General features: G+C 46.0%; 2 protein-coding genes across 4 annotated transcripts in view; both read right to left on the bottom strand.

Moving 5' to 3' along the window:
• LOC142578859 (uncharacterized) overlaps nt 1–2,511 on the bottom strand; it is a 131,637-nt gene extending 129,126 nt beyond the window's left edge. For all 3 annotated transcript variants that reach the window (XR_012827328.1, XM_075688495.1, XM_075688497.1), the window contains exon 1: nt 2,041–2,511. Coding sequence is in view for 1 of the 3 variants with exons in the window: in XM_075688497.1 (XP_075544612.1) it covers nt 2,041–2,096 (56 nt within the window). In the remaining 2 variants the exon portion in view is untranslated. The remainder of the gene's footprint in view (nt 1–2,040) is intronic.
• Nucleotides 2,512–2,913: 402 nt separating this feature from the next.
• On the bottom strand, nt 2,914–11,399 carry LOC142577721 (uncharacterized). The gene is made up of 4 exons (XM_075687175.1): nt 11,184–11,399; nt 9,295–9,462; nt 8,383–8,720; nt 2,914–4,742 (listed from the first exon to the last, which is right to left on the bottom strand). Exons 1-4 carry the CDS (start codon nt 11,304–11,306, stop codon nt 4,592–4,594), a joined length of 780 nt encoding a protein of 259 aa, XP_075543290.1. The 5' UTR covers nt 11,307–11,399; the 3' UTR covers nt 2,914–4,591.
• Between the last annotated feature and the right edge of the window lie 626 nt (nt 11,400–12,025).

Genomic DNA, 12,025 nt, shown 5'->3' with positions numbered 1-12,025 from the left:
TAGACTAATACGAAACTACGCAGTTATACAGAGCGTTTCGGTGACTGCTGTGTGCCTATAGTTTCTAGTTTCAGAGAAAATTAATTTTTGCTGGTCACCATTTATAGCTTTGACGAACACCAAAAATATTGGGGTTATGGGCCATGGACTTGTTAATTAGGTAAAATTCACCTATAATTTAAAAACGTTACCACACACGTTGAAACATGCTGCAATGGTGGAATTTCAGCTGTTGAGTGCTCAAGGCATGCCAGGAATCTAAATATTCCACTGCGAAATGAGCGACCAAATTTGTCACTGTGTTGCGCAGTTCTATCTGCCCTATGTTTAAGACAAGCTTCACGGAAAGTTCTCAATGCAGAAGGACGAGGCATTTCACCGCAGGCATAAGAGACAGCGATCTTGAAATGGCGCTGGTCTCAAGATTGCTGCAGACCTCAGATGGCTTAACGCAAACCGACCACATGCCCGCAGTTGCCAAATATGTACGCTAATGTTACTGATTAAAGTTCATTAGTGAAATATGGCTAGCTAGCATGTGCATTGGCCATTATCTAAAAAGAATTGACGTCCGCCACGGTAGGAGATTTTGTCAGATAATATAAAATTGTTCTTAATTCCCAATTCATTACCACTTTTTTTTTTCTTTCATTCACTATTTTTAATACTTGAATACAGTAGCCGCCCAAACGCCCTGTAGGTTAAGAGGTATGCAAATTATTGAGGGCATGTCGCCAATCACTGTTTTTCACGCTGAGGGTGCACACTTTCCCGTCGAGCCTGTGCCCTCTATAAGCGCGTAGCTTATAAGCACTGGTGTCTGCAGCGGCCGTTGCACGATAATGAAGTTGGCGTTGCGCATAAACGGAAGAATGAGGCTTAAAGAATCGCTCCTCCATTGAAAGCCAAGCAATATGAAGAAACGCTTTGGTGTTTTCGCAGCTTCTCGTTTAGTTAAGGCCTAACCTACCAGATCAGTGAAAAGAAAAAGAGCAAAAAAAGAAAGTTCCTTCAGCCGCGGCCGTGGTTCAGAGCGGTGCCGGCGCGTGCTCGCAGTAGCTTGACCTATCCTCACAGTTCGCATTCTTGCATCTCTTAGTACCCTCATTGAAGACCTAGAGGTTAATTCAATCATGGATTAGTGCGGTTCTGTCTGTTAGCAGTTGCAGGGAACGTTGACCAGTATTCACAAAAACTCTCGGAGTGTAATCGTTCGTAAAAAGAAATTCCAGCCAATTGTGACGCTCGAAAAGTTATTAGCGAAGGCAGCCTGTCAGTGGGAAAGAACACTCTGGAAAGGAAATATTTTTGAATTCGACCCCTTATGAGTGCTTATTCTACGACTGACTCGTGATGGCGGTCAGCTAACCACAACGAACAGTAATTGGAGTGGTCCTTACTCGCATGTACTCTTTTATCGGTACGGTCCACGTTAAGCGTCGCTTTTAAAGATTTGATTCTGCATGCAACGAGCCATCATAAAAGCCCACAGTTGTTTGCAGTAAAATGTTTGGCTTACGAGCGAAAGGGAATAGAAAGTTATCTGCAGCATATGTCTGCTAGTATACGGTCATGAAGATAAAGTGCAGTCAGGGCACTAGTTCTCCCGGTTCTTGTTCACAAACCTCTGCAGTCAATGACTGAACTTTGGGCATACATTGCGTGACCTGAGCGACAGTTCTTCCTCGCGCGGTTCAATATTTTCTCGTGCACAACTATTTCAGTCCTTGTTGCTTAGGAAAACGTTTTAAGCTAGCAGATAAATTATAGGAGCAGTAACCTGAAACGACAAAGGTCCAAATGTAGTTCAAACGCAAACTGCATTACGTTCTCGAATCATCGTGTCACTCTCTCGACGAACTGATGGACGAAGCTTTTCTGTTTTCACATTCTTCAAATTCTAGCTGTATAAGTGATGAAGTGCTTTCTGACGCGATGCAAGAAGCTTACCAATTCGTGCAATGCTTGAAAGTAGGACAGCAAAGCGTGAAACAGCAGCTCGTCGAGTGCCACGACCGCGGTTTCAGAACGGATACTCACGTTGGCTTTGGCTTCTGGTCTCCTCCTAATCCCCGATCGTCGACGAGCTGGCACATTCCCAACCCTTTGTTGCCGAGTGTGTCGAAGCTTGTTTGCGCATCAAAGACGACCGGGGCTCAGGCCGGCGCCGTGGAACAGGTGGCCGCCGCCCGCAAAGGGCACAGCACTTGCGAAGGCCGCCGAAACCACATGCTGCTGACGCCTTCGCGGCCTTTTTCTCGCGGTACGCACTCCGCGATCCGCCGGCGATCTTCGCAAAGCGAGTGCGGCCGCTGTGGTGCAGATGGACGGCGGGTCCGCGGTGCAGGCTACACACGCGACGCGCTCACCTGACGCGCATTCCCGGGACGCCGTCTGCGCGCTCGAGCGTCGGCGTATCCCAGGCAGGTGCGCGCCGTGGCGTTCGATCCGGCGCGCGCCGAGACTACTTTCGCTTTGCCCGCCGCCGGAACCCGGAGGCTTGGAGGCGCGCCTTGCAAGATCTGCCGCGTCGCGCGCCGCGCGCGCGCTGCCGCCTGGCGGAGCGCGTCGGCGGCCTGCGCGACGATAGTCTGCCGTCGCTTATTGCGACGCCCAAGGGGGCGGGGACGCCTTGGGAGTTTTGCCAGATCGAAGATTTAAGAGACGTCGAGCCGTCGGCACGGGCGTCAGGACTGGCCTAATATACGGGAAGGAAATTGAATGCTTTACTCCATCGCGAAATTCGCGGTACGTGACGGCATTTTTACGGGTGCAAGGAACTAGTCAAATTCGCGACGCCATAGTTTTCTCCACCGCAGTCTACTCTAATTACTTGTTCCTAGACATCGAGGTAAATATTGTGTCGCCATATAAATGAAGCGTCAACTTAGCTTATCTGCAGTGCCAAATACGGCAAAGGCTATAGGCTTTATTTACACTGTTTTTGACGTTTCATACAGAAAAAAAAGAAATGTTACTGCGCTTGGTGATACCTCGAATTAGCAGCAAAGCGCGTTTAGTGAACACAAATTGTACGGCAGGAGGGCAAGTGAGCTATTCATGGGATCGCACACTGAATGGCGGTACACCGACAAGTACTACACGAATGCAGTATGCGGCAAGAGTAAATGTTTTACTAGATACTTCAAAAGCATTTGTACTCCAACCCATGCATCACTAGATCTCGACAATAAGTTAGTAAACACATTGCGGAGACACGCAAGGGGACTTATAAGAAGCATAAAATTCGACCATGTGAATGCGCTAACTAATGCAGCGAAAAGCGACAGAAGCAATATATTTATGGCATGTATAGAGTATGGAGAAAAACATAGTGGAGTTAGGGGAATTCGTGCAGTCACGTGACGGCAAAGTGAACGAGCATCCACAGTCAGTCAACACTACGTGAAAAGGAAAAGTACAAAAACAACAAACAACGCACTGAACACAAGAGAAACGTTCTGCGCCGGCGTGTACGACCATCCAAACGAGAACCGAATTCAAATGCGCTGTGATGCGATGCTCGACGGTCCATTGTTGATGCGCGTAGGGCTGTTTTCGTTGCAGCTGGCGTGAGACAAGAAAAAAAAAAGCACTCCATAGTTCGCGCACCACCAGTTCCAGCGGAGGGCTGACGTAATGTTTGAAGTGCGATGCGGTATAACACAACACAGACACAGTGAGCACGACACAAGCAAATCGCTTGGTTTGCACGGAAGACCAGCACCCACTAAAATGGGCCACCGACGCCGGGAAATAAGACTTAATGGGCGTTGTGGCGGTCGTTCGCCGAAAGCTGACGACGCATTATACCGCTGCATCGGCACTAATGGCGCGCACGATGGACTGCGGCAGCACGAGGACATTTATACGCGGCCGGACGTAAAGTCGCCGGAGCCATGCAGTAGACAGAGGGTCTCCACCCCGGGGAACGTCGGCACGGCATCAGACGGGTTCGCGCAGACAACGATCGCAAATAATTAATGGCGAGGTAAATCTCCAAGCGCCTAAATTATTCCTGTCAGGAAGGCGTCGAGATCGCCACTCGGTGAAGCTTGTCGGTGCTGGCGGAAAGGAAAAGCGCCGGGGGCGCATACACTGGCGTTTTAGTTCAAGGCAACTTGCGAGTGAAAATGTCGATGGTGTGTCATACAAGCTCTCGTAAGGTGCTGGATCAAAATGTCCATCGTCAAAAAAGGCAAAGGCGAAAAGCATTAGGCAAACAAGTGGCAAGACAGTCCAGTAGCTTTATATGGTGACCGATTAATGATTGCAAGAGATAGGTTTGTTAAGCGGCTTAAGTGGCGCGAAAATGACAAGCATATCATGTTGCCGTTGGTAACTATACCGTTACAACGTGTGCGACAGTCCTGCCAAATATTCGGGTAACCCAATGGTGGGCACTTTGCCCATATTCAAAGGGATCGGGCTCTATAAGGTCATGTTTTGCCCGGGTACCTCGTGTCGGTTAAGTTTCTCTGTAATCACCATTGTACAAACACACAAAAGGCCTGTTAAGAAGCCCGGAAAGACAAAATGGGGTATAAAATCCAAAAACGAGATAAGAAACGTAAAACGGTGCCGAATCGTGCTAGAGCAACAGTCTGGGCTCGAGGAACTTGCAGCGTTCTTCCCTGCTGCTGTCGTTGAGGAGCGTCAGTCCGTTCGGTCTGATGCGCACCACGGGAAACGCGTAGCCGGTGACGCGAGGCCACGGAGCGTTATTCACGGCTGGCAGGCGGCTGGAGAGAAAAGAGCGAGGGTGTGTTACTTTTCTGGGGGCTGCGCGAACAAGGCTGACGTTGTTGAAATGAGAATGTGCTTTCGTTAATGGTTCACGAGGTTTATGACGCAACGTACGCTTGCTGTTTAAATCGCGTAAGCTACTCTTTAGGCTCAAAAATTTCGACGCTTAACCTTCGCCTTTAACAGTGGGTGAATTTGTGATTGGGGAGAGGAAGAGGCGCTATTTTCTGCAGCCCTTTAGGGAGCACAACTCAGTGTCTAACGCGATAGTGTTCAAGGACCCCTTACTGCTTTTTATGCTTCCCGGCAACCGCAGCTTATGTAACCATATCGTTTACCGGGAAACGCTGGCTGCGAACGCTATGCACGAAGGCGAGCTTTCTGGTAGAAACGCGGCCTCTTGCGTGGGTCGATCTCCTGTTATTGTTTCGCACTTTTACTATTTCAATCTGAGAAGAGCTAACATAAAGGACATGCGCTGTCGGTGTTCTTTTTCTTTTTCATTTCATTTGTTTGTGGGCTGCCGTTCTCAAAATTTCGAGGAATAACTTTGTAAAGAATGAAAAGCAAGGTATGAACAGCTTTGGTGGTAGAAAAGTGGTTGGGTCTGTATGTTTCGGAATTTGGTTAGAAATTATTTTTGCCGTGGCGAAGTCCGCAGCCGGATGCCGACCCGGGACGTTGACGCCGGATTTTCTGCGACACGGGCTCCTTAACGCTATCGCGCTAAATGGTTGTTTTTGTGTGTGGGTGATTTCGAATGGTGCAGCTATTTATGATGCTTGAGATGCCACGAGGTGTGTGTCCAGTAGAACACTTCATGAAGGGAGCCCACTCCAAGATGATTTTTATACGTGCAAATTTTAAAGAACTCTTGATTAAGGGTATCCGCAAAGTCGCCGTTAAAACCCCGTCAGCAATATTGTTGGTTAACTTGATTGATGCTGGCGCTAGCCGGCTTTGTTTTCATTTAGTTAGCCAACTGGCAAGTCTAGGTTATCTCCGGCGGTATGGTATAAGGTGTTATAGGCCACAGCTGAAATATATACCGCATGTAAGCTGTCGACAAAACCAAGCCGATAGAGGCCTATGATTTACGACTGATAAAGTGAACCGCAATCGGTTTAGAACAACACTGCAAAAATAGTGGACTCGGAGAATTGCCGAGTCCACTGTCTAAGTCCGAATTACTGAGTCTACAATGAAACTCTAAATTGGTATTTAGCAGAGGTGTCCGAATAGTAAACTTTCTGATTTGAATCGAATTTGAATATTATAGAGAAGCGTTCGTCAAATATGGAATATCTTCCAATTTGTTAATCAGATATTCATGAAGTATGAAGTTAGCGCTGAGCTCGTTCGAAAAAAAGAAATAAAACGAGAAACACACGCACCAAAAAGAAAGAAAGAATATGGGGTTTGACGTGCCAAAACTAGGGTATGATTATGAGGCACAGCGGCGAGGCTCTGGACTAATCCTTACCGCCTGGAGTTCTCAAGAGTTCTCAAGAAGGCATCTAAATCTATATACACGAACGTATTTGCGTTTCGCCCCCATTTAAATGTGGCAGCCACGGCACGGGATCGCAACCGCCACCTTGTACTTATAGCACCGCAACGCCATAGCCACTAGACCACCGCAAAATCATCAAGCGAATATACATCGGCACACGCATGTATGTCAATGTATATTTCAACGTATACAGTATATTCCTGTCAACCCCATATGGTCGGCGTTCTGTTTTTCTTTCTCTTATGCCATTACTTCCCGACGAGACGAGATTTCATCAAACTCTTAATTTCACACGCATGTAAGGCCGTTCAGTACGTCTGAACAATTGAGCTGATCTTAAACGATAAACAACTGCTTTCAATTAACTGGGACCATGAAAATGACAGAAATGAAAGAAGGAAACATGTTATTAGTACGATGTTGTGATCGCTGAAGGAGAGAAAATGTGATTCGATCTACAGCACCGCCGATTGTTCTAAAACGATGCAAACATGGTGAGACTGGCCAGGAAAACAAATCGAATGAAAGAAATTATATATAGGTTATGATCCATTCTCATTGAAGGTCTAGAAATTCTCGAGTAGAAGTTGTCTGCCCCCTTGCGTTCACTCGGGAACTTATTCCGCTGCTTAAGAACCGCGGCTATCCTGCAACAAAATCACATGGAACAGACCTCACAAATTGTTCTGGCTCCCTCAATTAAGGCTCTAATAAGTGTGCTTATCCCCTGCACACTAGTAAAGAAAAGCACATTGTACTATTTTAAATAGTGAATTGTCGAATCGAATGCGAATCGAATAGGAGGCATACTATACGATTCGCATTCGATGCGAGAATTCACTATTAGAAGTTGTAGAATATTAGCAGCTACTATTCTATGCGCATTGGAAATTTCGAACATTCGTGCACCCTGCAGTATTTGGTAGCTGAAGAGTTAGAAAAGAAACGTGGAACTTAGATCTCTGTGAATTATTTAGGCGAATATTACATCAGACCTTGAAATCAGTGTGTCCCTGTTTCATGAAACAGTGACAAATAATTACAATATACGCGTACGTTTCACGAACAAGTCAGTGTGTATCGAAATGAACGCACGGATAAAAATAATCTGGTTCTATCAGTTTTCCTGTAACATAAAAATAAACATTACATTATTTGGTTGTCCAGAATTTGGTACTTCAGAATTCGTTGTATACAAGGTGACCGAGCTATCATACCATAGCGTTTCTAAATATAAACACGGGCCATTCTACGCGAAGATAACCAAGTGCATGTTGTTCACAGTCGAGTAGAGTAGCCTCCAGCAATTTTCTTGTTGATGCCATTAAATCTAATAATGAGTTGCAATTATCTATTGCTTTAATTACTGCTCTGAATGCCATGTAGACTATGAATAATGTGTAGGAAATTCAGGAACTTAAAGCTGGCATGTTTTTAACCAAGTACAGCTAATTTTTTTCCCCGGCTGATAAAGAAAGCCCGTGAACAATGAAAATTATCACATGAATAACCGTCCGGCCGCATCAAAATGCAGCGCCCTCTAACGAGCTCGATGGCAGTTAGTGGCGCAGAGCTGGCACTTCATCCGGCGCGTCCCGCCCGCGACAACGCTGCGCCTTGATGTTGACAAGGAAAGTGTCCCGATAACTGGTGGTTGCATCGTTGTGGAAAGAGTGCGCTCACACATTCATATCCTGTATCAGTTTGTGATCGAGCCCTGTTTGACAAACATACCTGTGCTGCTTTATTTTTTGCGTAGTCGTTTTCTCCGCATACCAGCGCATAGGTTCCCATCTTTCCCTAAATAAACCTTAATGTGAGAGTAGGCAGTAACAAACATGATGCGTTCTCTTCCCTACGCCTTTGTTTTTAACGAAAATATTCTTGCTTCTCAAACAAATATCAATAACTTCCTTATTTCATTCTTCTTAGTAATAACTGTTTTTTGGCATGTCAACAGAGGGCGATGCGAGGAAGATGGGTTTGCATCATGCGTTCCGCGGTACTCGGAAAACCTGCTTTTCTTCAACGCATTCAGAGGCCCTTTCAAGCCAACACGAGACGACGAGTCCCAAGACGCCAAACCTGCCGCTGCCTGCTTTCGCCACAGTATGCATACACACCCATCTGTGGCGAATGATGCCCATATGTAGATGAGGGTGGCGCTAAGCTTGAACCCGTCGCTGCCGTCCGACTCGGTTGCTTGGTCGGGAAGGAACGTTCCCAGTGCACGCCGTAAGTCTTCTTCCAGTTCCCGCCATCGCTCGAGTTCCGTGGCAGCCGCAACGGTCCTTGCCGGTCGCTCGAGACGGGGCAGCACGAAGCTGCTGACGCGGTTGAATTTCTGGGACAGGAACTGGCCGTAGAAGCGCGCGGGACACGCGTGCAGGACGTCACTCAGCATTATGGCGTCTGCGTCGCCCTCCTCGACAGCCGGGCTTACCAACCCGGTCTGCGCCGCCTGGTTAAAGTGACAAGTTTCAAAGCTTCAGTATTTTGTGGCAGAGTACTGAGAAGAACGGAATGGGTAGTTTTCACGTCTGAGGAAGAATGTAGGCATGCAATCAAACGTACAGACATCTTCAACGCATACAGGCGCGCACGTGAATGTCGTTCTCACTGCACGCCTCAGCTGTACTTTTACTGGTCGTGCTAATAAACGTAACCAACTAACTCGACAACATCTTCCTGAATACGTACAGAAGCTCCTCTGTCGAATGTGCAGTTTTAGAGAGCACGGCACCTTTCATATCGCTACAGCCCCAGGCCCAGAAGCTACAGCGCAAAAGATTCGGACAATATCTTATGGAGAATATCTTTGTGTTGCTTTCATAATGCCGCTCACTAATTAAGAAATCATGCGGGTAACTTTCTGCTTTGTGCGGCGAGTCTTTGGAATGTGTTCACAGCCACTTGACTACGCGATGCAAAGGCATCAGACGACAAGTTGGTTCGAAACCTTATGTTGAACGAGCTAGCAAGATAGGAACCAAAAACTACGGCTACCAGTCTACCAAATCTATTATCTGTGGTACCTTTTGGTAGTAGCCGATTATCTCCATCGGTGTTTCTATGCCCAGAAGGGTGAGAAAAGCCGTGGGCAAATGCAGTTGCTCTGTTTGCGCTATGTCGAGTCTCAGCGTGTCTGCGAGGTTGTAGAGGTTGCCATCCGTGTGGCCGACGAGCAGGTCGATGCGGTCTGGCTGCAGGTTAATAATGAAGAATTGAACGAGGAGAACGAATTAATGAAAAAGTTACCTAACTCCTCATGGCACAAATTTTGTTTTTGAATTAGGCTTCAATACATTGTCCACTTGAACTTAAGAAGAAATGGCAAGCAAGAAAAAAAATGCAGCAGTTTCTTTCGATGTATCGAAGTCGCTTGTCACAAAGTTGGCTGAGGTGGCAATGTTTTATTTTGTCACCATAGCGCGACAAAAAACAAAGGACAAAAAATTATGAATAGCGGATGTCACCAGCGCCAACGTTATGACATGTGTTCTTGTCTTAGTCAAGTACGAAGACATGTCCATATGTGGAAACGTTGGCTGCGTAGAAACTCACTTTCATTTTATTCATTAATTTCGTTTATTTTAATTTTTTTTACAAAACGACAGCTCAAAACTAACGGTTGAGGCATAAAGGCGCACACTTGCACCTGAAAGGTTAGCTTAGCTCAGTATAATATCTGTCCTAAACGACATCAGCAACATGCTGACTTGTATTGTACATAAAAAAAAAGAATGCTATTGTATAAAACAACACTCAGGAACTTATACAGGTCAATAATCATAATAATTGAATTATAAGTCCTGTTCAACTACTGTTGATCAATTTAAGTCTATCTTCCTTTAAGCTTCTGCCTTCTTAAGGACGCAAAAGGCACACAACGCATGCGCCGACTGTCGTTTCAACATTATTTACCCCCGTATTCAGAAATGTATCTTAACTTGAAGCCATATGCTTGACTCAATATAAGTGACACCTGGTGTGAACTCGCCGAAGACGCTCATTGCGTTCCCTTTGGTGCGTTCACGACAGGCGTCATTTAAATCAAGTAAAGCGTGGGCTTCAAGTTAAGATGCTTTTCTGAATACGGGGGTTAGCGTTCAGAGAATATATTTTATTCAACAGTCAGTGCCTGTGTTCGGTTCTTTCCTTGTTCTGCGTTGCTATGTGGTTAGAAGACAAAATATGGGGCACTGGATGGAGGTTTTCGTGCTTCACACGTCTAAAAAACAGTCATAAATGCGTGAACAAAATGGCTCAAAATTATGCAAAGACTCTTGAAATACCACTTAAGGCGCGTTCTTTGCATTAGGCGACATGATTCAAATATGTTCAATCGAAACACAACCTCAGCGTGCTGCAGCTAGGCGATTCCTGCCAAATTTCAGGGTGAGATCGCGGATTTCTCGGAAAAGATTCAAACTGTTATTTTTTGCTGTCGAACTATTTCTTTTGAAACATCGTAATTATTGCAGGAACATATGTTTAAGTGTACAAGCAAAAAAGAAAGAAAGAAAAAAGCACTTGTAACGCGGGCTGCTGTTCTGATGCATCAAGGGATTGCGACGACTAAGGTTTTTTGAGAATATGTAGAGAATATACTTTCGGCGACTAATCCTATGAACTTTCATATGCCTTGCTTGATATTTGCACGGCATTGTGTACGTCCACACGTCAGAGACATTTAAGTTTTATGCAGCTGCCGGCTTTGCGGAGTTGATCGATCGTTTCCTCCTCCTCCTTTTTTTGTAGGAGTCTACAAATTGTGCGCAACACTAAGCAACAATCATATCTAGAATCCCTCTTTTCAGTTATGCCGAAGCGGATGGAACAAACACACTGGAAACGTGGATAACGCTGTTCTTTTCTTGAAATTGCACGCATTCCAGTGAAGTGCACCGAATGAGTGACATACGCTGGTTATATCCTTGCGGTCGTAGGGTGGAAAACGCATCAGAGTTTGGTTGTATGATGGAAAGAAGATCGGCCTTCCAAGAGCACCACTTTGCATGACTTGCGCGGCACTGGCGTTTCGCATGCAGTCCAAAACAGAACGCGTTTTGTTGGAGTGGCAGCTTAGTCGTTCAGCCAACGTCGCCAGATTAGCCTTGGCGTTGATGGTGTTGTCAAAGTACCTGCGAACAGAGTTTCATTGGCGTAAAGGCGCATACACCTACTTCATTTGAGCGACGAAGCCCTCAATATTGCTGGAAGGTCGGGTAAGTGTTCTTTTTTACATTTCGAGATAGTTGTGAAGGCAAGCAGTTGTATGGAAACAATGGTGTGGTTTGCCAACTGAACGATTTCCTCTTTCATGGCGTGGCCATCACAAAGCCAGAAAGTTCCTGGCTGCTTTTGCATTGGCTTTTATTTTATACGAATTGATAGTAGCACCAGCTATATCTTGGCAACTGCGTGAAAAAAAGAAGACAGAACAACACAAGTCACAGATACCAGCAACTAGCCTATCTAAGGTCTCGAATTCACTTTGCGGAGTAGAAGAATGCCATGAAGAGAGGCGCGGCAAACTGGAATAAAGTGCACATGACACATTCTGTGGGAATCGGTGTTATTCGAAGCAGTTTGCAGGTATAGCTGACTCTTCCGCATCGTTTCGGGGTCCGCAAAGTGTTACCAGGTGCAAAACAAGGCGGGGGAATGGGAACCGACAACGAAGATGGTGCAGTCTACAAGGTAGTCTCAAAGCGCTAGCTGAAACGAGAGGAAAATGCCACGAAGCATACACGTGACGCGCCC

This window comes from Dermacentor variabilis, chromosome 4 (genome assembly GCF_050947875.1).
Source record: "Dermacentor variabilis isolate Ectoservices chromosome 4, ASM5094787v1, whole genome shotgun sequence".
In the NCBI taxonomy this organism is placed as follows: Eukaryota; Metazoa; Arthropoda; class Arachnida; order Ixodida; family Ixodidae; genus Dermacentor; species Dermacentor variabilis.
The sequence above is the reverse complement of the archived record's forward strand: the minus strand, read 5'-3'. Positions and strand labels throughout refer to the sequence as shown.